Genomic DNA, 27,091 nt, shown 5'->3' with positions numbered 1-27,091 from the left:
TTAAAAGATCTTCAGTTAGTTCATCCCTTTTCAGTGCACTTGCATAATCAAACAATTAAATGCATTATTACAAAAAGTATTTTTTCAATCTGTACTCTGTTTCTACATAAAATGTATATTTAAATGTTTTCACATTTCAATTTTTATTAAATTTAGCTGCCTGACTGCATCTCAGATAACACTATATTGCAAAATGCTAACAAAAGAATGCAAATCATGCCAAATACACACATCATCCAGCACACGCACACACACACACAGTCTGACGCCGCTTGTCCGGAGCGGGGTTGCGGCAAGCCGGAGCCTAACCCAGCAACACAGGACACAAGGCTGGAGAGGGAGGGGCACAAATCCTGGACGAGTCATCCAGCACACCTTCCACAAATTATGCTCTTATTAATTAAAAATAAACATTCAGGAGTTTTAACAATCAAACATACCCATCTACCATTATACTGATGCAATGAGTTTTTTGAATACTGTCCAAGGAAGGACAATCTGTGTAATGAATTTAATTTTGATTAATATCAATTTATTATGAGAGAGAGAGAAATGTGTTCCCAGCCACCCAAAAAAGTCAACCACTTTATCTGCAGCATAGAAACATGTAAATAGCTTGGAAACATCATTTTGTTAATGGAAATGAACAAGTTTTGTTTCTTCCACCCTCATCAGTACACTTCAGCAGTTAAAGTCAAACTATAGTAGAGATGTCCCTTCTTGCTTTGACTTTTCAATGTCACCACACAATACTTTACCTAGCTTCTTAGGCCCAGCTTAGTTTCTATTTTCATTATTTTTACTTCCAAAGTCACTTCAATAGCGAATGTCACATTGACACAGTACTTGTAACAAGAAGCTTGGAAACTTAAGCGAGTGGAAGTCAAGAGAAACTAATGTTGAGGCAAAGATGTATTTCAAAAATGTGCTCTTCCCAAACTGACTGCCTGTGATATTGTGCTTGCTGTGCTCACTAGGCTGACCTTTTGTTCATTAAATTGAAAAGCTATTACTAATAAACAATGTCCGTTAAAGCAAATATCTGTATGATGAGGAGCTGCACCACTGGGCATCTGTGTACTTGTTACTGGTGTACATACACTGATGTAGCGTACTAGGTAATATGCCAGATAGAAAGTCAGTGTCTCCATCAGTACTTGCTAAATATGACAAGGGAATTTTTTACTTAGTTGAAAACATTAAAGGTATCCAAAGTCATGCCATTTTTTAGTGTCCAGGCTAAAATCAGTTGTCTAAATAGCGAAAAGATTTTTTTTTTTTATTTTTAGAAATTTTAAAAAATAATTTTATACATTTAGAAAATAAATTGCCATTACATATTTGCATTCTAATTCCATTGATTAAAGAACATTTCCATATAGAAACAGCTGAAAAACTTTGTAAAAACAAGTACAGAAATAGATCTACATAAATAGAATTGTCTCAGAAACACACAAAAATCCATATTTGGTTCATTACTTCAAGCAAAGCAAACTCTTGCAATCTGTTACAGCGCAGATGTTCTGTTCCCTGTTTAGCAAGCGGACGTCACAGAAACACATTTCCTCTCAAACTGAGTAACAATTATCTTGAATGTAAATGTAACTGGAGAAGTGGAAGCCACTTTTCAAATCTGGCACTCTGCCTGCTGAACGTCTTCCTCCAAAGCCACAGGCAGGACAAGATGTGCGATCCGACTCCACAGACCGCCAAATTTATCAACATCCATCTTATCGAAGGCGGCCGAATGGCTCTGTGAAAGAAACCTCTCTTGGACATGATCTCGCACCATCTCTTCAACTTCATTCAGGTGCAGTTTGCCCTCCAGCTCCTCCACAGGCAGAATGACAGTAAAGATCAAAAATGTGTTCTTGAAAGCTGCGTTTTCGTGGTCACAGTACTTGTAGAAGATGAGCGTGGACCCTGGCGGAAGCTCCTCAAACCGGTGAATGACGGCTGTGCCCTTGTTTCCTTCAAAGGCCCTCCTCAGCCTCTCATCAACGTCCAACTTCACTGTGTCACTCTCCTGTGAGGCCTGGGTGGCCCCGTCAATTTGAAGGAGAGTGGTATTGATGGCGGTGGACAAGGCATCTGCTATGCGCACGGCTAAACAGTGTAAGGTCTTTTCAGCTCTGCGACCTGAAGTCAGGATCATGCTGGCTGGCTCTGTAGGTGGGTCTGCATGTAAATGCTTTGTTAAATAGATTCTACTCCTACTCCACAGCTCCTCCCTCTGGTTAGGGAACCGTGATTTCAAAACCATAAACTGGTCATCAAACCTGATGCTTGTTGAATTCTCACTGTGAAGCACTCCAGCTCCCAGGCGAAGGTAAAAATCCAGTCTGAACCAATAAATCAGAAGACACAGGAGACCCACGCTTGGCAGAAGCAAACGTAACCAAAGGAGCTTTGACGGGCGTCCTGTTCAAAAACAGTAAAACCCTTCTGAACAACAGAAAACAGTCAAAATATTTACGTAGATTAAAGACACCTTTAAGTCCAGGAACGGTGACACACCACTACCTGCAGCACCACCATGCCTCATGAATTTAGATTGAAAGAAAAAGAAAGTCAGATTTCTTAAGTATTCTTTGAAAATACACGTACACTGACATGTTTAGGTAACCATGCTCTTCTGTTAGAAATCAACTACTGCCAAACCATGCAACTGCAGTTGTCTGCTGATGTTTGTATCTAGAGCCTGTTAGAAACACACTGAAAATGAACATTTTACCTTTCTCTACTCTGCTGACACTTGGCTTTCTAACAGGAATATTGCTTTTCTGGTATCTTGATGAACTGGACATTGTTGACTGAGGAATGATGTTTAACTTCAGAGGATATACTAAAACAAAACAAAGTGAAAAAGAGACATTAGTTAAACATTACAAAAAAAGATTATCTATTTCAAGCACCATCATTCTCATTAATTCTAGGCAAAGGTGTTTGTTACAGAATAAATTTCTGAATACTGCAACTACTGGAAGAGTCCGTTCTATGTAGCTTTTCCTCAAAATGATTTTGATGTGGGGGGTGCGGTGGTGCAGTGGATTTGGCCAGGGCCTGCTCTCTGGTAGACCTGGGGACTGAGTCCCGCTTGGGGTGCCTTGTGATAGACTGGCGTCCCTTCCTGGGTGTGTCCCCTCCCCCTCCAGCCTTGTGCCCTGTGTTGCTGGGTTAAGCTCCAGCTCACAGCGACCCCGCTTGGGACAAACAGTTTGAGAAAGTGTGTGTGTGTGATTTTGATGCACTGATAAAAAATGATAACGTAAACATTTTTTCTATTTGAAATCACACACATTGATTACTTTGGTAGCATGGTATGTTTGTTGTATTTCACATCTATATTTATTCACTTAGCTGAAGGTTTTATCCCAAAACCACATAAACCACTAGGTATTATTTACCATATGCATTACTCCAACCAAAACTTTATCTTCATCTCTGTGTGTGCTTAAAACACTTACAGTATGTGTAAGTATATAGCTTCTTTCTGTTTGCTACTTTTCACTTGACAACATTCTATTTGCTTTTTTGCTTTGGGTTTTCTGATTTTTAATCTCTCTGAAAAATCATCTGCAAAGTGGTCTATGATATTTCTAAAGAAGTGTCCAATAAAATTTGACTGACAGATAGCTGGAGGAGTTGTTTAATTTTATAACTTTTGTTTAACATAGTAGTGATGGGACTGTAAAGGAATCTGCATTTTTAATCCTATCTAATTTTATGGTACCATCTGTCCCATTATACTGGTATAAAAACATCAGTATCAGCTCTTTGTGGAGAATTCACATAATCTCAACCATAATTTTTACCTTTATTGAGCGTAGCAGTATCTCTTATTCTCTCTGCAGGCACTTCCCGGTAATTTTTTATGCTGTATCTAGGTGTTAGAGCGTCCATGTAGTTTTTCCGCGGCTGGACAATATTTTCAGATGCATGTGGTACTGGCCGTTGAGAAGATTCTTGGAAGAAATTGTGAGATTGGGTATTAATCTATGACATGTTAATTCAAAGTTCCTTTATATATCTAAGTTTCACAAAAATACCTCTTCTCCCTTGAACTTCTGTATAATTCCATCTGCTTCTCAGATTTTTGCCCAGTTCATAGTCATCCAGTTTTCCAGCAGTTCTGGATTGACACTTATCAGCAGCTTGATGTTTACCAAAGGCTTCTAAAATGCAAAGCTAAAGTTAATTATAAACATAAATACTGCATTCCTCTCGGAGCAAAAGATTTGTAGAACAACAAAAATGAGGACATTATAAAGCTAGAATGTGGGGTGCGGTGGCGCAGTGGGTTGGACCACAGTCCTGCTCTCCGGTGGGTCTGGGGTTCAAGTCCCGGTTGGGGTGCCTTGCGACGGACTGGCGTCCCGTCCTGGGTGTGTCCCTTCCCCCTCCGGCCTTACGCCCTGTGTTACCAGGTAGGCTCCGGTTCCCCGCGACCCCCTCTGGGACGAGCGGTTTTGAAGATGTGTGTGTGTGTGTGTGTGTGTGTGTGTGTGTGTGTGTGTGTGTGTGTGTGTATAAAGCTAGCACTAAAAAATTATGAATAAATATCTTGTTATCAGTACAGCATATTGTTTGTTATGTAATTTTATGTTAAGTGTTAATTTTGACAAATGTAAAACTATGCAACATTTACATTGTGAGAGAATTTGGGTTAAAATATTTTCATATCAGCTTTAAAGTGGACACCAACAAATTTTTATTTCTGACCTTGTTTTCTTACCTTTGTCCTCTGTATCTTCAGCACTGCAGAAAGAAACCTGCTCATGTGTTTCTTCACCATAGTCCTCGGATCCATCTTGGACCTCCATACCTTCACCTTCATCTGAACACAGTCCATCTCCAGACTCTGACAACCTCCTTATTTTGTTAGGGGATTCTTAATGTAGAAAGAAAAAATTTAAAGTATCCAAATGCAAAGTTGCATCTCAATGGATTAACTATCATTTAGATGACCAAGAGGTAACCTTAACACTGTAAATCGCTTTAGAGAAAAGCATCAGCTAAATGAATAAGTGTAAATGTAATGCATCATGAGACATGCAACTATGTGGCTGGTACACACTTTACCCAACTTATGCGTACACAATATATCGCATCCAGACTGAAGACACGGGTCGACTATCCACACTGTCTAACAGCATGTTGTATATATTAGAGCAATAATGTGTACCACATGCACAGCACACTGAATCACTGGAATATTCAAAATTTACATTTATTCATTTAGCAGACACTTCTCCAAAGTGATATACATCTCAGAAAAAATACAATGTTGGAATAATAAATAAAATATAAAAAAAAATACAGAAAATATATGAAAAATAACATTTAATGGGAAATAATATTAAATTTCTGAATGTTATATCTGCCCACATGATAAAAATTAACATGGTAAATAACTTACCTTCATCGCCGTTCATGCTGAGATCTTCGCAGGAGCTAATCGCTGTGGTCACCGTTTCGTCTTCAGTGATTTTTCTCTTTCTTTTAGTTAGCTTTTGGCCTTTCTCAGTAGCAACATGTGTTGCTGAAAAAGGAGAAGTGACAGCTGGGAAAAAAAAAACTGTGCTATCACTGTTTCACCGCTTCATTCACACACTTTGAGCCATATGAATTATTTCATGAACAAAACACAGTTATAAAAATAAAATCCTCCACATTTTATAGACGGTATTGGAAATACAGGCAGTCCCCGGTTATCCTAACATCCGACTTACGTAAAACCTGTAGTCATGAAAAACACCTCTCCGTAAAGCCTACTAAGTCCCTCGTTCTCCTCAATCTCTCGTTCCCGCTCCTGATGCCCACGGCTCCCGACACTTGCATCGCATGCTCGACTAGGACATTAGATTCGCCCCAAGACCTACGTTTGTGCATCGACTGACCCACGCCTGTCCCTGACCACGAATCTTACCCGCTCCCTTGGGTACCGACAGTAAAGATCCCGCGATTGGGTCCACACACACCTCAATCTCCTGCCCACTCAGTATGACACAGGCCACGTTGCTGTTAACAGTGTCTCGCCTGTGTTACTGTATTTGGCTTTAATTTTTTTTTGTTTTTACCCTCCTAGCCATGGCACCAAAGCGTAAATGTGATGCAAGTGATGATGATGCATCAAAGAAAAGGAAAGCAATCAAAACTGAAAGTGGAAACAATAAAGTTATCGGAAAAAGGTGAAACGCCAACGAACACTGGAAAAGCGAACATTAAAGTTTCTTTAATGTTTTTCATATCTACACACATTCTCCCTCTGTTATAAATACTGTAGTAACATTTAATATTATCTTTAAATGTCTATCTCTATTATAAATACTGTATGCAGTTACATTTATTATTATTACTATTATTATTATCATTGTCATCATCATTACACTTCATTACATTATTACTGTATTATTATGTTCAAGATGTTTCGGTGTATCTGGAAGTGTTTCTTTAATTTTTTTATGCATAGAAAGGTACGTACACTATATACTGTACTATGTACTAAAACAAACATTTGACAAACAGACATTAGACGCTAACCCTAACCGTTCCGACTTACGTACAAATCCGATTTACAGACAGATTTAGGAACGGAACTCGTTCGTAATCCGGAGGCTGCCTGTACGTCAGCTGTGCAAATGACAGCAGATCTGACAAGGATCGCAACAGTGCACATGAAACCAAAATTGATATAGTGAAGGAAAAAATGTGGCTAAACATGAACCTTCCAGCACAAGTGGAATCATTTATTTGCGCTGAAAAAAATGCTGTACTGTACTTTCAACAGATTCCACGTGATCAGAGGGAACTTTAACCATCTTGGCCCCTTCGGTCTCATTTTCCGTGACGGATCTTCTCTTCAGCGACCTCCTCTGAAGACCGTCAAAAACAGCTGGGAGCAAGAAAAAGGATCACAGAACACAGTCAAATCGCAAGCCAATCCTTATCAAAATTGTTCTTTACGTTACTGTAGTAGTTACCGCCGGGACCGTAACTTAAAAATGGCGACATGATAGCTAGATAGATAAACAAACATGCAGAGCAAATTATGACGACAGTTAGTGAATCAGTGCGAAGATAATCCACTGCGGCAGACTGCGAAAAGCCGTTAGTAGTCTGATCGATCGAGAACAGTGAACAGTATACCTATCATATCATATCATCGCGCTTCTCCTCACGTGATCTGGCTGCTCTATTTATTTATTTCATTTTCTGCACCGCTCACCGGCCGTCGTGTCCCTCCTGCTCCTCCGCTCCACCTCGGCTTGTTTTGGGAACGCTCTCAAGTCCATCTGTGCGGCTCGCTTAACCACCGGCTTCATGACGAACTGCGCCCACTTCGTATTGTTTTAACTGCTACAGGAAACTCCGTGGGCACCGAGCGGCTCGCGGCGTCGCCATGCTGCTTCATTCAGGAAAGCTGGGGATATTCCTGTCTACATCATTTCTACGAGAATCAGAGGCCAAACGACACTGCCGACATTATAGCTAGAAGACAGGAACGTTATCCGTATTATCGGAAACGGAAACTTCCGGGTTCAGCTCCACTACAGACAGCACCGCACACAGCCGCGCGCAGCACTGCGCATGTCACCTACAGGGTTTGTGTAGTGGGCGTGGCCACAACAGTGCCGCTGACATTTATGTGCAGTACACGGGGCCGTCGCTAATGAACCGAATGGTGTTTCGTCTCTTTTCTAAAATCTGGTATATAGCGCTGATTTTCTTTAAGGGGACCTCCTAGTCCGCAGGTTTCCCTGCAGGGCAACTAAATCATTCAAAGTGACGTAAAGTATGTATATCGCAGTTCTTTCCTGATTTCTGTAACCGAGCGTTCGTGTAGGGTCGCCTGGACACTTAGGGGTAAAGAAAAATAACAACCGATACCCATCAAGGTTGATTCCAACATTTTCCAAGTTTTATTAGATCCACACGAGTGAAACTTATAACGAGGCTGACCGATGCGCTCCAGTACGCATGTACAAAATCCCGCCTACGGCAAGCCCCGAGGGAGAAAATACTCAGCACACACACTTACGCACAACTAGTGAACAGTCTCCTAGTGTCACCACATCCAAACAATATCCAGTGTATCCAACGGTATCCAAGGTTTCATATTAAGAGTTTCGGTTCATTTTTTTTGTTCTAAATTCCTTTCATTCGATTTTGGTTAGTTTTTCAAATTATTGAACTGTAATAAATACTGTGTGATATTAAGAATGTAATTCTTTAAAAAAATTGGTTAAACGCAGAGTTTAATAATGGGTCACGTGATCTGAGTTTAATTGAGAGGGAATGTTGAATTGTGGGTTAGGTATGGATGCAGAGGAAGGACACGCAGCATCGAAACAGCTTCTGAAACGATTTTCTGCGTAAGGTTCAAAGGGCGCACACTGACACGGTAATTGTCACTTGAATTGAGTTTATATTGTGTTATGTTTGTTGATTTGCTTTATATGAACAAAAATGTGATTGTTTTGTGTGTATTTAAAACACGATATGTGTTAATTATATTTCCGTTGTAACAACGGTAGTGCTGGTGTGTAACGGACATCATGAGAATTTAAACTGAGGGAAAGATGTATGCTGCTTCAAGTTGAAGTTGAATAATATTTTTTGTCTTTGTTTTTTGTAGTTTCCACGGTGTCTGTCACAAAGAGAGAGAGAGAGACAGAGAAATATGGTAGAAGACATCATCAGTATGAGTAATTGAACCAGTGCAGCTATATCCAAAATTAAATCTTAAATTTCTCTCAAGCCAGGGAACACTCCATCACTCCGCCAGGTTTCCTTTCTCCCCAACAGAATTCAGTTCCGCCAATTTCGAATTACAGATGTAATTAAATAGCATCAGTTTTGTTCAAGTGGGGCCCTCACACGAATTTATTTTAATAAAAAAGGGGGGTCGCAGAAACCCTATGCTATTCCTATGCCCCAGACTGTACAGCAGAGATTTAGGGAGGTGGGCGTGGTCAGAGCTACGAGACTGGTACAGTATTCCTAGTGCCCCTGAACTTCATCTAAACTATGCTTAACCTTTCTACTCTCATACCTCACCTGAAAACGAACTTTGCGTTTAAACTTCCCGTTCTTTCCAAAATTCATCAATGAAGCATTCAAGATATAATCAAGATCTTAGATTTTATTGTTGCCAATTCTTCTCTCACACACGCACACACTGTCTGAAACCGCTTGTCCCATATGGGGTCACGGTGAGCCAGAGCCTAACCCGGCAACACAGGGCACAAGGCTGGAGGGGGAGGGGGTGCACCCTGGACAGGACGCCAGTCCATCACAAGGCACCCCAAGCAGGACTTGAACCCCAGACGCATCGGAGAGCAGGACCTGGTCCAACCCACTGCACCACTGTGCCCCCACAAAAATATATAGGTAAATAAATTAAAAAGTAAAAACAAGTTTGGATGAAAGAGATCTTGATATATTTTCTGGGACACACCTCAGACCACCTTCATATCCCTTCTGCATGGTCCCTAGGGAGGCACACCCCACAGGTGAAGATCACAGGACCGGTATGGTGGACAAGGCAATCCTAGATTGCCTAGATGTGTTTCAGGTAAACTGGTCACAGCAAATTCCCCACAATCTGTATATGTGTGTGTGATTGCCAAGTGATGGGTTAGCATGTAGTCCAGGGTGTACCCTGCCTTATGTCCTATACTTCCACGATAGACTCCAGACCATGGCAACACTGCCATGAACAGGGGATTATTGAATATCTCCAAATATAAATGTACACCACAGCCGGGGCACAGTAACGTATCTCGTGACAAATGCAATAACTAATATTCATACACTTAATTTGTAGTGGTGAAAGGTTTCAATTAGAACGGGTAACAGCACAGCTTCTTCAAGTAAAGAGCTGACTGACCTCCTTATAATGAAGCATTTTCTCTAGTACATCCCAAACTCATTGAAAAGATGCTTAAAAACTAACAATACAAAATTACACCTTGAAATTTCAAATAAATACATTAGACAAACAGTGTCTTTTGAGGTGGTTTATTTCAGATGGGTTTATTGTTGTGTTTTTATCATTTAAAATAAATTAGTTATTAGGTAACACAGATCTAAACTGGGGTATCTGCAAAGTGACTCCAAAATTTAAATAGAAACCCCAGTGGTAACAACAGTGGTTTTTGACTCAGGTATCCTATTTCTAACTGCAGTGAGGTAAATCCAGAGTTGTGTGCTAGGTTCTGTATTTTTACACAATATCTGCATTTTTCTGCAACAAATGATTGCATTTTTTTTGCAAGTTCTTTATGGTATAAGCATTCAAATTATATATGGAACTATATTTTTAACTCAGACCTATATTTGTATCAAGGCACAGATATCTTAAAAATACATTACCCCAAACATGATTTACACTTTAAACACAAAAGTAAATCCAAGAATTCAGTTACACCTGGAAAAAAAAAAAAGATTTTGTGGCTTTCCAACAACCCATAACCCAGGAACATTTTGCATAAGATAAAAAGGCAAAATATATAAATTCATCATAAACTTTCATGTATTTCATTATTTTTCAATGACAGTAACTGCATTCTTCATTACATAATTTAAAGTTAATAGCATCTCCAAGTATCACCAAAATATCTCATTCAAAAGCAGAAAATCACTTTTAAATCAAATATAAACATTACAAAAAAAAAAACCTTTTTGTCGAAGGTTAAATGGATCTTTTCAATACAGAATGGTCCATTTGCTGCTCTCCTCAGATCTTACAACCTTGAAGCTCAATGCGCTCCTCAGCAGCGACAGGTAGGATGAGGTGCGAGATCCGGCTCCAAAGTCCAGCTAACTTATCCATGTCCATCTTATCAAAGGTGGAAGGCTGGGCTGAGGAGAGAAACCGGTCTTGGATATGCTCTTGCACCATCTCCTCCACGTCACTCAGACTCGCGTCATTCTGCACGTCATCCTTCTCCTCAAGTAGGACTGTGAAGATCAGCGAAGCATCTTTAAAGGCAGCATTTTCATGGTCACAATATCTATAGAAGATGAGCGTGGATCCTGGTGGAAGCTCCTCAAACCGGTGAATGACAGCTGTGCCCTTCTTTCCTTCAAATGCTCTCCTCAGCCTCTCATCAATGTCCAGCTTGACTGTGTCACTATCTAGCGAGGCCTTGCTGGCTCCATCGATTTGAAGGACAGTGGTATTGATGGCGGTGGACAAGGCATCTGCTATGCGCATGGCTAAGCAGTGGAGGGTCTTTTCAGCTCTGCGACCTGACGTCAGGATCATGCTGGCTGGCTCCTTGGGCTGCACAGCCTGTAGATGCTTTGTTAGGTGGATTTTACTCCTCTTCCACAGTTCTGCCCTCTGGCTTGGGAAGCATAATTCCAATTTTTTAATTTCTTTATGGAAAATGTCAACACTTTTGTGCTCACTTGGCTGAGGAGGTGGACTTCCACCATGAGAACATAAGATTGCTACCACAGTCACCAGGACCGGAATCACCCAACACACTGGAGAAAAGAGAGAAACTCTGATGGGTCATTGTTACAATTACATGTATGCATTGGGCAGATGCCTTCTTCCAAAGCAGAATACAATTCAGAATAAAGAAAAGAGCATTTCACAAGGGCTTAAATCCAATTTCAGAATTACAAAAGCAAAAGTTGCATGGGTCACTATTGCTTTATTAAATATACACCCATTCCTTACATTGTAGGGTAATTTTTCCATGTAATTGCCCCAGTTAAGCAAATTTCTACAGTGAGGAAATCAAATTACTATTGTTTCTCATGGAAAAAAAATCTGTTCTTGGATAAAAAAATGATTTCTAACTTTGTTTTAGTGTTTTTCAACTGATAAGCCTTTAAAGGCTTTTCAATACCTTCTGCACTACCTTCTCATCTTTTTTAGGAGACATTAGATGGCATAAAAAATTAAGTTGGCAAGATTAGTGCCTATGTCTTTCACTGAGCAAAGCAGACACTATGCCATTAGATCCAGTGTGTAGTGTTTATAAATTTTTGACACTAGATCTTCATTTGATTGATACGTTAAGACAATTCACACTACCTGTCAGGGTTCCCAGGTTAATTTAGAGGTTAATGCAGTCAAATTAGCTGGAAAATTGCCAGACTGACACGACCAAGAGCGTATCTGTCCCAACACGTCTGATAGAAGCCATTGTGGAAATAAAATAACTGTCAAAAAAATCCTGTAATACGAAAAAAACTGTACAGAACTGTCCATTGTACAGAAAGGGATGAGTGTAAATAGATTAAACAATTTGAAAATTACACACGCACACACAGTCTGAAACCACTTGTCCTGAGCAGGGTCATAGCGAACCGGAGCCTAACCCGGCAACACAGGGCTTAGGGCTGGAGGGGGGGGGACACACCCAGGATGGGACGCCAGTCCGTCGCAAGGCACCCCAAGCAGGACTCAAACTCCAGACCCGCCAGAGAGCGGGACCCGGCCAAGTCTGCTGTGCCACCACACCCCCTCCAATTTAAAGATATTTTTCACAATTTTAGAAGCAGAAAAATCTACTTTTTAGTTTCTTTCCTGTTACACAAGCATAATATAATGGTGACTACAACATGCTTTCAGTTAATTTGAGATATTAAATTATCTTATGTATTAATAAATATTAATGACTATAGTAAATGACATTAAAAATCAGATACTTTAGATAGAATTAAGCAGGAGAAGAGATTATGGTCACTTCAATTATGATCCTGAAAAAGAAAAGATTGATCTTACAGTATTTGAATAAAGTTTTCTTGATGTCTTTTCCCTTTGCTTCAGTGATGGAAGATAAAGCAGTAACATCTTGTAAACTAGAGGCTCCCTCAGTCTGCCCTTTGGATCTCAGCTCTTGCTCTGGAGGCACCTCAGTGGCTCTTTGGAGGATATTCTGCTGTCTGTCTCCTACCAAGGATGATAAATTACATTGTTGTTGCAGGATGTCAGTGCTGCAAATGTATACTTTCAATCTGTGAAATTAAACATCTCAATGGAATTTAATTTAAAAACTAGAAAAATCAAAGTAATTAATAAAGACAACCCATATATTATAAAAACAAAAATGTGTGAAGACCTGATGATGAAGTGTTTGTAACGCTTAAGGCAAATATAAGACATGGGTCAAAGTTAAACAACAGGAATGAAAAGCAAAGACTGATCTTACTGTCGTTTACTTCAGTTTTAGCGACGTGTTCTTCCTTTGTTGCAGTGAAGGTGCATAATGTTTTAGCCTCTTCCCCATAACACGTCTCTTCTGTTGGGACACAGGACTGTAGTTCTTCCTCAGCAGGCTTCTGAGTGTAACTTTCAGAGCTCTGCTCTCCGTTTGCATTGCTCTTGCAAGAAGCCAACGCTGCAAATACATGCAAATATAATTTAATTTCTAAAGGTCTCAGTTTATGGATTTTAGAAGATACAGGTAGTCCTTGGGTTACGAACTTCCAACTTACATGCAACCCGTAGTTATGAACCACCCTCCGGTATACTTAAAATCTGAGTTAAATACAATGACTTGTGATAACAAACGGGCACTACTTTGCAATGCACATCAAAACATTGCACATCTGCAGTGGTTCTTTGGCTCATGGGGGCATGGGCCCGAGATAGGACAAAGACTTCCTTCTTTTCAAGTGGGCCACGTTGCTGTTAACAGTGTCTCGTGTGTTACTAAATTTGGCTTTAATTTTTTTTGTTTTTACCTTCCTAACCAATGCACCAAAGTGTAAATGTGATGCATCAAAGAAAATAAAGCGATCGGAAAAATGTGAAACGACAATGAACATTAGAAAAGCAAACAAAGTTTCTTTAATGTTTTGTACGCACGCACACACACGCACTCTTCCTTGCTCTCTATTATAAATATTGTAGCTGTCATGACCATGCCCGCACCACCATCAGCAGCTTCAATCGGAGAACTCGGCTATAAAAGACACTTAATGCCAGTTGCGGAATCTCACTCGAGACAACCCCCCCGCGTACTCAAACTGCCTCGCTTTGCTCTTCCAAGTTCTGTCCCTCATTGTTCCCCAGTCCCATTCCACATCTCTCTGATAACGACCGCCCGACTTGTCCCTCGACCACAATTTCGGATCCTCGCCTCTATTCGGTTCGCCGATCGACCGACCATTCACTTGTCCCCAATCACGAGAACACGTCTAGTTTTTTGATCCTGAATGAACAATCCAGCACTTGGATCCAGCCCCTTTCCTGTCCTCTGTTCATCATGACAGTAGTAACATTTATTATTCTATGTCTTTTTGTATTATAAATACTGCAGTTACATTTGTTATCATTATTGTTACATCATTACATTGTATTATTATTATTATTACTATTATTATTACTGTAATGTTATATTAAAGATGTCTTAGTGTATCCGGAAGTGTTTCTTTAATGTTTTTTTATGCATAGAAAGGTACACGATATACTATCTAATACTAGGACAAACATTTGACAAACGGACGTTAGATAGCCATCATACCTAACTGCTCTGACTTACGTCAAAATCCGACTTAAAGACAGACTGAGGACACGGAACTCGTTTGTAATCCGGAGACTGCCTGTATAGAACTCGAAGTGCGAAAATTTAATAACCAGTAATAAATACTCTTGAAGTACCTTTTCAGTAGGCACACAACAAACAACTATAAAACGTAACCAACATTACCGACAATATCCTTGTTTCCTTGTGCTTCACTGAAATTCTGGCCACCAGTAAAATCCTCACCAACATTCATCTTGTTGCCATCCTCAGTCTCTGTGCAGGGTTACATCAACGATATTAATATTACAATCATGGCTGATGCCTTCATCCGAGGCAACATAACTACTTATGCATTAATATGACTGCGTAATATTTATTTGAGCAATACAGGGTAAGTTTCAAACTTCATTGTTATGTGGACTCAATGAATACAGTGAAATTCTTGAGCGGCCTTCTACAGTAATGTACATTGGGGGGTGAGGAGTATGGGATGAAGTGCAGAGTGATAAACAACAAGTGACAGAACAAAACAAGTGCCAAGACAAAACAATACAACAATGCAACTCGCAGTTCAGTGGGTGTAATACAGGGAATGGATGTTTATAAGTAAGTGGTAAAAAATTGCAAGGTGGCAATGTGCAACTGTGCAAATATTGTGGTTATAGGTAACACAGCATGAGCAGAGATATGTGAATATGTGCTTTCTGTTGTTCAACTGATAATTTCACAGATAAATACAGGAATCGTACCACCATCAACTGTACTTTCATTTCTGTGTTTGGCTTGCATTGCTTCACTGCTGACTTAGGTTCACAGTGACAGGGCTAACAACTATTTCACAGACTTAATTTTGGTAAGTTTTCTGAATAAACAACAGAACCGATATGGTGAAACCGAAAATTTTGCAAGACACACTGATAAGCCAGTACTTTACAAAAATATCCGACCATATTAGTAAACTGATAAAGTATTATTTTAAATGAACTGGGAAATGCTTTTATGATTTAAACAAATTCATTCACCAATCCACTTTCATTATAAATGAATACATATATAAATGTATATATTATACATTTATTATTATTATTATTATTATTATTATTATTACTATTATTACTGCATAAATCTATGATAACTACAGTATAAGGGAGGAAAGAAAAATGTTCACTTGAGGACACCAAACTGACTTACTCCCAGCTTCATCTGTCCCTTGTTGAGCATCAGGAGCATCATTCTTGTGTCCATCTTCCTGCACTTTACAGAAAAACAGTAATGATGTGTTAGTGTTTCCTTTTCAAATGCTGAAAGTTTTATTATTATCCAATGAATGCAATAATAGAACTTTGCCTTTATCACAGACTTAATTTTGGTAAGTTTTCTGAATAAACAACAGAACTGATAAGGTAAAACCGAAAATTTTGCAAGACACACTGATAAGCCAGTACTTGACAAAAATCTCTGTCCATATTACTAAACTGATAAAGTATTACTTTAAATCAACTGGGAAATGCATTTAAATGTGGAATTCTAAATGTTTACAGTATTAGCAATGCAGCTGAATTTGTTTACTTAGAATTATTTGAAATTAAGGAGCTTACAAGCCTAAATCACAGCCGCAATGCTCCTTCTGTGTTTTGAAAATGCAACAGTTCATTCCTGTTATTTCCATTTTACCTGTGACACATTTCCTTAAAATATTAAATGACTTTTAAAAGATTTAAATAAGTTAATCCACCCATCCAGTTTCATTAACCGCAATCTGTCTTCTTCTTCTTATTATTATTTTTTATTACATAAATCTATCAGAACTATAAGGGAGGAAAGAAAAATGTTCACTCGAGGACACCAAGATGACTTACTCCCAGCTTCATCTGTCCTTTGTTGAGCATCAGGAGCATCATTCTTGTGTCCGTCTTCATGCTCTGTACAGAATAACAGTAATGAAATGTCAGTGATTCCTTTTTAAATGCTTAAATTTTTATTATTATTATCTAATGAACGCAATAACAGAACTTTACCTTCACCACCTTTATTCTCTCCTGCGTCTTCAGTTTCTTTGTGCTCTGTCAAGAAGTACAATAAAACGCACATTTCTCTTATTGTATTATTATTATGAACATTTTAAAAGAGCCCAGGATTAGTGAGAAATTCATTAATAATTACCATCCGAACTGGATTTACAGTGGTCCATATTGATAGAGCGAGTTATCCTTGGGATGACAAAGGAGCTTTAAGGCTGCAGCATATCCATCCACTTGTGTGTTTGGGAAAAGCAGGAGGGTCTTTCACCTGAAACAAAGTAAAGTTCCATTCTCTCTAGTATCCAGTCGATCGGCTCATAGTCATAGTCATGTAAAAACCAACCATTATGCAGTAGGTTCCAAGGAAACTTTTCGAGAATTTAAATATCAGATCTTGCTTTTCAATACTAGTTACTTGTAAAAAAAGGAAAAAAAAAAAAAAGTAGTGTGCTCGTTTTTATTTATTTATTTTTTTTAAAAAAAAACATCAACATCACATGATGACAACCTGCCAAGTAGCAGCTTCCTTAAGTTATAATATTACTTCCAGTATTCTGTGGAACCCACAGGGCTGCACTAAATAGATACGTATATTCAGAGCAGTTCTACTGTCACTTAGCTCATAGCTGCAATGCTTATTTTAAAATGAACAGCTGTTTTAAAAAAAAAAGAACTGAACGACAACACAGACTTAGCTTACAACCGCCCTAGTACTCTTCTTTCGAGCAAAAAAAGAGCATTAACCGTCTCTTCTTAATTTTTCTCGCTTTTAATCTTCTCCTATAAGTAGAAAAAAATATTTCCTCACCGAATATTTACTGCCGATATCTTTTAGTAAATTCCTCAAGTTTGGAGTTCGACCTTCCGGACATTGTATTTTCGAGCTCCAACACGTCCACACGTCACGACGTCAAGTGCGGAACTGCATCGTTATAACTTAGTTTCAGTCGGACCGTAATTATGGTAACACGACAGCTATGACGCAATGGCTTGACGATTACGTTACGTTGTGGTTAGACGGGCAAGCGGGCTGCGCATAGAATAGTCATATTAGTGTACAGGGCATTTTGGCCATTTCTCCCTTTTATTTTACAATGACAACAGAAATTAACAACTATTTGTCCCAAACGAGTGTACGCATGCTTGTGTAAATATGTGAACATTAACTCTAAAAACTGTCAATCAATGTTTTTACACATACATATACGTCCAATTTATTCCTGACAGATCAGAATCGTCCATTTATTACACATTAATGAATGAACTTCAGGTTGTAATCATCAATAATCTTACTGTAAATCTTACATATAATCTCTACCTTTCTCATAAAGATAGAGATAGAGACACGTTGGCATCCATAAAGTTTATGGATGCCAACGTGTCGTTTAATTTGCCTCAGATACATTTTCGGGAACGCTACAGAACGTGTGTGTATGCACATTTATTCGTAAAAAACGTAAAAGGTATAAGGAAATGAACTTGCTAACCCATGTATTTTGCGTTTGAGCTGTTTGTCAGCAGCTCAGTGTGGAAATGAAACGAAATACAATTCGCAGCAGACGGCGCGGCGGATTCAGCCGGTGCCCGCTGGGTGGCGGGTCTGGGGTTCGAGTCCCGCTTAGGGTACCCTGCCGCTGCGAGAGTCTGGGGTCCCGCCCTGGGTGTGTCCGCGACCTCGCTCGGGACGAGCGGTTGTCGACGATAGATGTTGAGGCGGAGACTCCAAGTCTGACTCGTGTGGGTACATTTACTGCGGAATGGTGAACTTAACGCACCTGCCGACACCTACAATATCCAAACGCTGTCGTGTGTGGGGGTTCAGCGGGGAAAACACTTTGAATAACTTTCGATGTTTTAAATTATCCGAGAACTCCCCGAATAAGTCGCAGTGGTACAAGTGATCAGTGCAAATGCAACAGCAGATGGCGACACCGGCTAAGGAGGGGAATCTCCTTCTTCGGCGAGATGCGACAACAGTGAAAATTGCAATATAATATCATATTAGTGCTGGCATCCTGAAGGCTGCAGCGCTAGGTGTTGGACTGAGTGACAGCGGCTTCTGAATGACCAGCTGTTCAACTCGATTATTAATCTAAACTGCGTCGGCAAACTGCATCTTCGTGAAAGACTGCAATAAAAAAAAGTGCCCATAGTACCGGCGTTTTGTCCAGTACACACACGCGTAAGATAAGATGTGGCACCACAGGCAGCGATGTGAACGCGGGGTTGTTCACCTTCTTTACGTTCTGCCCACTGTGTGCCTGCCGTTGCCATGTGCCGCTAAACTCCTCCCTGCGCAGCTGAAGCCCAGCGGGCTCTACCCACCCGCCTCCTCCTCGCGTTCGGCATTGTCTCTCCATCCTCACATCTCTGCTGCAGCAAAAGGGATGGCAATGTGGGCTCCGAAGCAGCGTGCATTTACACCCGTCACTCAAGCGCATTCGGGGCACTAGCGGATTTTTTGTTTCACTCTTCAGCCCGGACGACATGCCGAAAACGAATACCGGCTAAACTCGCACTTGTCATCCGTGTGTGAAATTCTGCGACAAGTCAAGTGCCCGGGGCTCCCCTGCTTTGCTGCAAGTGGCTTTTCTATGAGTTTTCTATGAGTTTTCTATGAGCTGGGTGTCTTCCGTCTCTTCTGGGTATCTTCTGGGATGTCTGCTCTGGGGTTGCTGAGCCTCCTGTGCTGCGCTGCTCTCACGTGCGGCACCGCGGGCGACCCGGGCCACGGGGAGCGGTTCGGGGAACGGTACGACACACCCGAGGAAGAAGCGGACAATCAGCACGACGTTTTGTCCCAGGTATCTGCTCCCTTTCAGTTCCCCCCTCACTCAGCAAATCACGCTGTGTCATTTCTTTTTCACATCGTTTTTAAACGTGTAAACACCACATCTGGAAAATCAGGTAAGCTTTGCACGTGCCCTCCACACGTCTCTATTAATTTAGAGGCACGACAGATTCCCAAGTTGGTTGAAATCATGATGCATTTAATTTATGTAATTTCTCCACTGCTTATCTGACGCTCTTTTTTTATTTGTGTTGACACGTTCAAAAAATCATCCATGTATTAGCGTGTGAGGCATGATTTGTTGCTATAAATAAAAAAAAAAAGTTGGCATGAAATACATGACAAACCACGTAAAGATGTGTAGGCTATTGATATTTTGAATGAATAATCTAGATTGTATTTTACTCTCTAAGAAAAAGGTGTGTCGTGACTTTCAGTGCGGGCTAAACAGCAGCCTGGGTAACGGGCTGTAACCGCTACGCCACCTGCTGCCCCTGGCAGAAGAGTCCCGGTCGTGTTCCACGCTAAGTTCGAGAATGAAAGTGATCGTGTCATAGATTTTTGCATACGACGGATGGGCCACGGATTCGTGTTCTCTCTGTCTTCCTCTTGCAGCTGCTGGGTGACTATGAGAAAGTGAAAGCCGTGTCTGAGGGCTCTGACTGTGCCTGTAAATGTGTTGTCAGGCCGCTGAGCCGCAGCGCCTGCCAGCTGATGGAGCGTGAGGGCAGCGCGCAGCCCGAGGACTTTTACACGGTGGAGACCGTAACTCGGGGCTCCGACTGCAAGTGCGCGTGCATCGCCCCGCCCTCCGCGCTCAATCCCTGCGAGGCCGAGCTCAGGCTCAAGAAGCTCCGCGATGCTGGGCAAAACGGTGTTAAGGTAAAACAATCCTGATGACATAAAAGATGACATCGCTTTATTAAAAAAAAAAAAAAAAAAAAAAAAAAAAAAAAAAACACAGAATTAAATTAGGGGGGGCGCGGTGGCGCAATCGGTTGGAGTAGGTCCTGCTCTGGTGGGTCTGGGGTTCAAGTCCTGCTTGGGGTGCCTTGTGATGGACTGGCATCCCATCCTAGGTGTCCCCCCCCCCCCCCCCCCCCCACTCCAGCCTTGCGCCCTGTGTTGTCAGGTTAGGCTCCAGCTCCCCGCGACCCCGTATGGGACGAGCAGTTCAGAAAGTGTGTGTGTGGGTGTGTGAGAACTAAATTAGAGGGGTGGGGCGGGTTTGGCCATTGCCCGTTGTGTGGCGGGTCTGGGGTTCGATTCCCACTTGGGGTGCCTTGTGGCGGACTGGTGTCCCGTCCAGGGTGTGTCCCCTCCCCCTCCACCCTTGTGTCTTGTGTTGCTGGGCTAGGCTCCAAACTGAATTAAAGCAAGGGATGAGCACGGACTACTTTTTATAGCAGCGACAAAGGTGTTTCTTTCCATGAAGGAATGATTGTTCGTACCTGAATGTTCACTATACAATTGTGGTCCCCGCTGTACGAAGCCCCGCTATACGTGCCTTCACTGTTCTTCAGTGCCCAGCCTCGGCTGATCTGTGGCATCCTGTCATTTTTAGCTGTCAACCGTTATGGAGTTACTCGAGGGCTCCTTTTATGGAATGGATCTGCTGAAGTTACATTCAGTCACAACAAAGCTCCTGAATCGTGTGGAAAACTTAGAAAAGGTTGGTAAATTATGTTTTTCTCTTGGAAGTAAACTTTAGTTTGGAGAAAAACGACCAAATAGTTGTGTTTTAATAAATGGGAGTCAAAAGACTGGCCGATGAATATTTGCAATTCGCAAAAGACTGGTCGATGAGCAGTTGGCACTGATTTAAATCTTTATAACAAATAGTATTATAATAACCTATGAGAAACAACTGCATTTAACAGTGCTCTCAACCAAAGACATGGGGACAAACAGTCCCACAAAACAAACCAAAAATGTTAACGTATCACTGAATTTGTCAAGATTGTTATTTACGCCGTGTTCTTTGTATGTTTTTATGATTGTAAATGCTCCTTGTAAAATGTGTTTGACTTATGGCAGTTCTCAAAGACCTCAGAGAACTGCAGAAACCATCTAAACATTGTGATTAGTAAAAGAATGCTTAGAATTCCAGTTAAGCAATTCTGCTTTTTTCACCCCTCAAGCAAGTAGTTTCTGAAAACCACATGAAAGAGACAGTAAATTTGAAGGAGACCTTTTACAAAGAAAAACAGTTAAAAGAGAGCCAGTCCCACCAGCACGTGGAGAAGAAGAAGCACATCACTGAACTTGGAGACACGGCTGCGGCCTTTGTGCGCACAGAGGTGGGCTGGATTCTCGTTCATGTTTATGCCCCATGGATCACATCCTGGCTGACATTCTCCTCCTTCTCTCATCGCACTCACACGAAATACTGGGTTCCAGCATCTGACCGCATCCTGGTCATTAAATGGAGACTGAGTAGCTTTCTATTTTTCCAGTCCAGTGTTGTGGGAAAAGATGAATTGTCTTGGGGAAATAAAATGATCATAAAAAACTTTTTTATAAACATGGCATACAAGTTAGAGATGACCCTAAAAGCAGTGACCACATCTGTGTGATGCTGTTTGATTGTAGTCTGTGCCCTGCTAAGTTTGATGTCTTAGTTAAATAGTAGAAATAATTATGTAACAAGTTTGGAAACCCATACAAATTGTTTTGTATCAAAATTATTTTCTAAATTTCTTTTCATTGCAAAGCAGTAGTTATATTGGTTGCAGTTTAACTGAAAAATGGCAGGTAGGAGATTTTGAAGGTTCTGTATTTGCATTTATTCATTAAGCAGATGCTTTTCACAAAGGCAACGTACAGTTATTACTGACTAGTATTTAACTCTCCTTTGTTCAAGAAAACTTTTAATGCTAGTTACACTATATTGAACTTGCTACAATCATTACCATTTGAACGATCAAATTCTATAATTTGAACTCTGAGCTGAATTAAATGCTGATAGAGCTCAGCTACTTCCAGGTTTCAAACTACAGTGTTCTCATCATAGATACGGCTCAAGGATACCCACATAGTCCTTAAGGTTCATTTGCAAAACTAGGTTTGCATCCCTCTAAGATAGTCTGTTCCTCAAGTACAAGTCTGCCAATCCATACATTTAACAACATTTGCTTAATTTTTCCCCATACTACCAAAATGGGGACTCCTGGAGAACTGACACATCACAGCTTAGTTTGTAGACTGCAAGTGAAAACCCTACCTTCTATGTGATAATCTACTTTCACATCATGGATGTTCCTTTCTTGTCCCCTGATAGAAAAAATATGAAGAAAAGTTTGTAGGTAATCATGGGTATGTTCAGCCCCAGCTGAAGAGAAGTCGGTCCAGTCCACCAGTGGAGCCCAAAAGGATGTTGGAAGAACAGCAGATAACGAAGCATATGAGGACACGTCCTCATGGAACAGTCGTCAGAGGAATAACCTTTTACAAATCCAACACTGTGGAGGAGGCAGACCCAGACGAGCACTGTAAGCATGATGGAAACCTCTGCTTGTTTCAGCTTTAAAGATATATTTTAATATTATAATACAGCTTTTCCTAACTTGTGCATATAAACTGATATGAATTAAAATTTTTCATTTTCAGTTACTTTTTCAAGTTTAGTGTTCAGCCTCAATTTACAATGCTATTTAGACAGCATGCTAAACATGAGACACTAAACAATGGGAATTATTTGACTTATTGTCACTGCAAAAAGTTTACCCATGAGAAGCTATTGAATATCTCAGGTGAAGGGTAGAGACCTTTCTCTTTGTCTCTTCTCGAAGCAGTAGTTGAAGCTGAAGTTCTGAGTGGCGATGGCTCTATTGACCTGTTGATTGAAGATCAGCTCCTTGAGCACAAGGTTCCAACCCTCAAGACTCACTGGAGGACTAAGCCAGGAACCACTCCTTTTGTTGCTGTCAACACACAGGCAGGGGGGACTCAAAGTGCTCATTCGACCCAGGCTCCCAGAACTGAGCCTGCAGCTGTGACAATGCTCCCTGAACCTCAGCCGGCTTATGCGATAAACTCTGTAGCTACCATGGAGAGTGTTGCTTGGGGGACATCCTTGAATACAGAGGCTGCCACCACTATGACCTCTGCAACCCCTACTACCACTGTGCCTCTTACGCCTACTGCCACTCTTACATCCACCACACCAACCACAAGTTCTACACCTACCACCACTAACACACCAATGATGCCTAACACACCTAATATTGCTATAGCACCTACCACACCTGCCCACACTGTGGAAGCTGCCATTACTGTTGAAACCACTGCTCCAGCAACAACAACCAGAGCAACAGAGCCCACCATGCCTCAGCTGACTACTTCTCTAACAACAATGCAGAATCACATAACTATCCCAGTTGCTTCACCAACCAGAGCCCCCTCAAGATCTAGGTCAGGTAAAAGCAAGTATAGCATCAGCTGGACGGAGAGTGCCTCTCAGGAAGAACTGCAGCAGGGTCCCACAGAGACTCCAGGTATGCCAGGAGTTGTTATATTCCCTACAGTAAGTTTTAAATAATGTGTTTCATTTACCTTTTAACTTTTGGGCTGAGGTAACATTTTGTATATAAGTGTACTATATACAACAGTGTATTTTATGAAGAGAAAATCATAATTAAAGAATTTTAACTGTCATACTGTTGAAGTCCATATCAAAACCTGAAAAATAATTTAAGATCTGTGTTTTCTGCCTTTGCCTATAAGATGAATTGATGAAAGAAATCAACAGCAAACTCATGCATTATGTTAATGCCTTTCAGCGTAGCTGTGGTATCTGATCTCTAAAGTATTCTGCTTAAGTGAATGGCCATTTCGTTTCCAGGTGAATGTAAAGACACTTTGGCAACAATTTCTGAACCTGTCACTCACAACACTTACGGTCGCAGTGAAGGAGCCTGGATGAAAGACCCCGGAGCTCAAGATGATAAGATCTATGTCACCAACTATTATTATGGGAACAATCTTCTGGAATTCCAAAACATGGAGGTCTTCAAACAAGGTACTTGATATTTGAATTGTGAGGTGTTTTCTAAATCAAACTCTTTTTTCCATAGCCTCAGAAGAATGATGTTTGTCATGTTCTCATTATGTTGTTTCCCCTGTAGGGCGCTTCACCAATTCCTACAAACTACCGTACAACTGGATTGGTACGGGTCATGTAGTGTACAATGGAGCTTTTTTCTACAACCGGGCCTTTTCTCGTGACATCATAAAATTTGACCTGCGAAGACGGTACGTGGCAGCATGGACCATGCTTCATGATGCAATTTTTGAGGAGGCCACACCCTGGAGGTGGAGGGGGCACTCTGACATTGACTTTGCAGTGGATGAGAGTGGGCTGTGGGTGGTCTACCCTGCAATGGATGAAGAGGGCTACCACCAAGAGGTGATTATGCTGAGCAAACTGAACCCCGTTGACCTGACCATACAGAAGGAGACTTCCTGGAGGACTGGACTTCGGAAGAACTTCTACGGGAACTGCTTTGTGGTCTGCGGTGTCTTGTATGCCGTGGATAAACACGACCAGATGAACGCAAACATCTCTTACGCTTTTGACACTCATACTCACACTCAAATGGTTCCTAGGCTTCCTTTTGTAAATAACTATAACTACACCACACAAATTGACTACAACCCCAAGGACCGTCTTCTGTATGCATGGGACAATGGCCATCAAGTTACTTACAATGTAATATTTGCATACTGAGAAGATATTCCTAGAAAGGAATAAGTACAGCAATATTTTTCAGTATGAAAAAACAAAAAGGTTAATGTGGATTGTAGATCAATCTACATCATGTGTGGAGTAGCAACCTTTTTATAGCTTAATGTTATTGGTTTATTTTAAATTGATAAAATCATCAGCTATTAATCCTTGTTTTTACTGACTCCAGAAACAGCTGAAACTAAATCTTTTAAAGCATGACATGGCTTTTTTTCTGCCTACAACTGCAGTACATACTGTATATATTGTGATATGTAAAATACAATTGAATATATGAACAGTGCAGCATTACTGAAGTAGCTGTTCCAAGAGCAATGAAAATGTAGGAGATAACCACCAACTCTGAGAACTTTAAAATAGTCAAATACATTTTTTTAGTAGACATCACACTTACTTAGCATGTTCACCACAATAGAAAAAGACAGTGAAAAGACCGCTTGTATGATATACTTTATTTTTGTATTTTTTTTTATAAAATTCTTTACATGGCTTTAAAATATTAGCAATTTTTATGATGCACTTACTTTGCTTTAGATGTGTCAGTTTGCTTTGAACAACCTGAAATAAAAAAAAGCTGAAATGCCTGTTTCTTCTTGGGCTCCAGGGCTACAAAAATAAATGTATAAATCATAAAAGGATGTAATTTCCTCTGACTATGTGCTACAGCCTAAACAAACTAGTTAGGTAAGTTCCACACTGGGCAGTAAAAGAAAACAAGAGAAAACCTCCATGCTCCAAAGCTGAAATGGGTGCTTTGCTTTTGGCATTTTTAAGCTTCATGTCCTCCACCTTAAGAACCCTATAAACACCACAGTTGTGATTTTCATATTTGAATGTAACAGGAGGAGCACGTCTTTTGAATTCCGCTCAGTAGGGGTTGCACAGACTAATCGACCAGTCGATTTGTCAACTTTACTGCGCCGCGATGACGCCTTAACCTTGACGTCGACTAGTCGCTGATCACGTGATGATGATACAAACAACATGGACGCCTCCGAAAAGACAACAGGTGAAGAGCCTGGTGGGTCATTGCAGCAAACCAGCAGCTTTTTGTTTCTGAGCATGCACACACACTCTGAAACTGCTTGTCCCAAGCGGGGTCACGGCGAATCAGAGCCTAACCCAGCAACAGGGCACAAGGCTGGAGGGGAGGAGATACACTCAGGATGGGACGCCAGTCCATTGGCACCCCAAGCAGAACTCGAACCCCGGACCCACCACAGAGCAGGACCCTGCCAAACCCGCTGCGTCACCGCACCCCCATAGAAAAAAACACTTGTTTATTAATTTTCTCTTTTCATTTAATCAGAGTGGAAATTGAAAATCTCACAATACTAAATATGATAAATGCCTTAAGTGTGCAATATTTCCACTATAACGGCACGGTCAGGTGGCACAGTGAGTGGTACAGCAAGTAGCGCTGCTGTCTCACACAGTGTCTGGATGGTGCAAGAGGATGCAGGTTCGATCCCTGCTCGGTCTGTGTGGGTTTTCTCTGGGTGCTCCGGTTTCATCCCACAGTTCAAAGACATGCTGTTCAGGTACCCCCATAGTGTGTGAGTGATAAGTGTGTGTTCCACTGATGTACGTATGGATGAGTGACCCATTGTAAGTAGTGTATCTAGCAGCGTTAGTCACCTTGGTGAATAAGGTGTGTGGGCTGATAACACTACATAGAGTTCATTGGAAGTCGTTTGGAGAGAAGTGTCTGCTAAGTAAGTAACCATCTGACAAGTAACCTAACCTGGAAGTGAAAGTGAGTTTCAATGGTGGTCTTTTCTTCCGGGAAAAATGTCCACTGTGGAGCCATTTGCGCAAATGATATGATAGAAACTAGAGTAACATACGCAGAGATCGCAGACAATCTAGTACAACATGGTTCTGCGCGGGGTTGTTCTACAATGAGTGTCCGGCGCAACAAAGGCACGACAACGCAGTGATCCCTATTAACTTATGATCTACAATAACTCGGAGCGAAGCCAGCATGTTCGATAAAGCCACTTATGTGCGGTTTCAATTTGTTTACATGCTTTTTGTT

General features: G+C 40.9%; 3 protein-coding genes and 1 long non-coding RNA gene across 8 annotated transcripts; 2 read left to right on the top strand and 2 right to left on the bottom strand.

The window, feature by feature from the left end:
- Positions 1–1,312: 1,312 nt before the first annotated feature.
- On the bottom strand, positions 1,313–7,604 carry LOC108935328 (torsin-1A-interacting protein 1-like). 2 transcript variants are annotated; one of them, XM_018753852.2, is made up of 8 exons: positions 7,229–7,604; positions 6,782–6,895; positions 5,420–5,563; positions 4,736–4,891; positions 4,050–4,175; positions 3,816–3,965; positions 2,735–2,845; positions 1,313–2,421 (listed from the first exon to the last, which is right to left on the bottom strand). In XM_018753852.2, exons 1-8 carry the CDS (start codon positions 7,323–7,325, stop codon positions 1,628–1,630), a joined length of 1,692 nt encoding a protein of 563 aa, XP_018609368.1. In that variant the 5' UTR covers positions 7,326–7,604; the 3' UTR covers positions 1,313–1,627. The 2 variants fall into 2 exon arrangements, with proteins under 2 accessions (XP_018609368.1, XP_018609369.1); XM_018753853.2 differs by having other exon boundaries at positions 5,420–5,542; positions 7,229–7,603.
- Positions 7,605–8,157: 553 nt separating this feature from the next.
- On the top strand, positions 8,158–9,226 carry LOC108935329 (uncharacterized). Its single transcript, XR_001966193.2, has 3 exons — positions 8,158–8,172; positions 8,318–8,404; positions 8,639–9,226. It is a non-coding gene; the product is annotated as an uncharacterized LOC108935329 (long non-coding RNA).
- Positions 9,227–10,693: 1,467 nt separating this feature from the next.
- On the bottom strand, positions 10,694–17,456 carry LOC108935418 (torsin-1A-interacting protein 2-like). 4 transcript variants are annotated; one of them, XM_018753994.2, is made up of 9 exons: positions 17,325–17,456; positions 16,659–16,784; positions 16,514–16,558; positions 16,355–16,417; positions 15,687–15,744; positions 14,679–14,768; positions 13,176–13,364; positions 12,749–12,916; positions 10,694–11,496 (listed from the first exon to the last, which is right to left on the bottom strand). In XM_018753994.2, the coding sequence occupies exons 2-9, from the start codon at positions 16,659–16,661 to the stop codon at positions 10,742–10,744; spliced, it is 1,371 nt and encodes a 456-aa protein (XP_018609510.2). In that variant the 5' UTR covers positions 16,662–16,784; positions 17,325–17,456; the 3' UTR covers positions 10,694–10,741. The 4 variants fall into 4 exon arrangements, with proteins under 4 accessions (XP_018609510.2, XP_018609509.2, XP_018609512.2 ...); XM_018753993.2 differs by having other exon boundaries at positions 15,687–15,749; positions 17,325–17,455; XM_018753996.2 differs by lacking the exon at positions 14,679–14,768 and having other exon boundaries at positions 15,687–15,749; positions 17,325–17,455.
- Positions 17,457–18,753: 1,297 nt separating this feature from the next.
- On the top strand, positions 18,754–26,124 carry olfml2ba (olfactomedin-like 2Ba). Its single transcript, XM_018753824.2, has 8 exons — positions 18,754–19,320; positions 19,923–20,189; positions 20,872–20,979; positions 21,449–21,607; positions 22,588–22,798; positions 23,102–23,803; positions 24,151–24,327; positions 24,434–26,124. Exons 1-8 carry the CDS (start codon positions 19,174–19,176, stop codon positions 25,033–25,035), a joined length of 2,373 nt encoding a protein of 790 aa, XP_018609340.2. The 5' UTR covers positions 18,754–19,173; the 3' UTR covers positions 25,036–26,124.
- The last annotated feature ends 967 nt before the right edge of the window (positions 26,125–27,091 follow it).

Source organism: Scleropages formosus, chromosome 9, assembly GCF_900964775.1.
Source record: "Scleropages formosus chromosome 9, fSclFor1.1, whole genome shotgun sequence".
Taxonomy (NCBI): Eukaryota; Metazoa; Chordata; class Actinopteri; order Osteoglossiformes; family Osteoglossidae; genus Scleropages; species Scleropages formosus.
The sequence above is the reverse complement of the archived record's forward strand: the minus strand, read 5'-3'. Positions and strand labels throughout refer to the sequence as shown.

What these genes read in the sequence shown, in the direction of transcription:
- olfml2ba (XM_018753824.2), top strand. Translation starts at nt 19,174, where the DNA reads ATGTCTGCTCTGGGGTTGCTGAGCCTCCTGTGCTGCGCTGCTCTCACG. An exon ending in GGCAGACCCAGACGAGCACT is followed by an intron (nt 22,799 to 23,101) that starts GTAAGCATGATG and finishes TTCTCGAAGCAG; the next exon opens with TAGTTGAAGCTGAAGTTCTG. An exon ending in CATGGAGGTCTTCAAACAAG is followed by an intron (nt 24,328 to 24,433) that starts GTACTTGATATT and finishes TTTCCCCTGTAG; the next exon opens with GGCGCTTCACCAATTCCTAC.
- LOC108935418 (XM_018753993.2), bottom strand. Translation starts at nt 16,686, where the DNA reads ATGGACCACTGTAAATCCAGTTCGGATG. An exon ending in CTGTAAATCCAGTTCGGATG is followed by an intron (nt 16,559 to 16,658) that starts GTAATTATTAAT and finishes ACTTCTTGACAG; the next exon opens with AGCACAAAGAAACTGAAGAC. An exon ending in AGGGACAGATGAAGCTGGGA is followed by an intron (nt 14,769 to 15,686) that starts GTAAGTCAGTTT and finishes AACCCTGCACAG; the next exon opens with AGACTGAGGATGGCAACAAG.
- LOC108935328 (XM_018753852.2), bottom strand. Translation starts at nt 7,325, where the DNA reads ATGAAGCCGGTGGTTAAGCGAGCCGCACAGATGGACTTGAGAGCGTTC. An exon ending in TGAAGATACAGAGGACAAAG is followed by an intron (nt 4,176 to 4,735) that starts GTAAGAAAACAA and finishes TTTGCATTTTAG; the next exon opens with AAGCCTTTGGTAAACATCAA. An exon ending in AGAAGTTCAAGGGAGAAGAG is followed by an intron (nt 3,966 to 4,049) that starts GTATTTTTGTGA and finishes ATTTCTTCCAAG; the next exon opens with AATCTTCTCAACGGCCAGTA.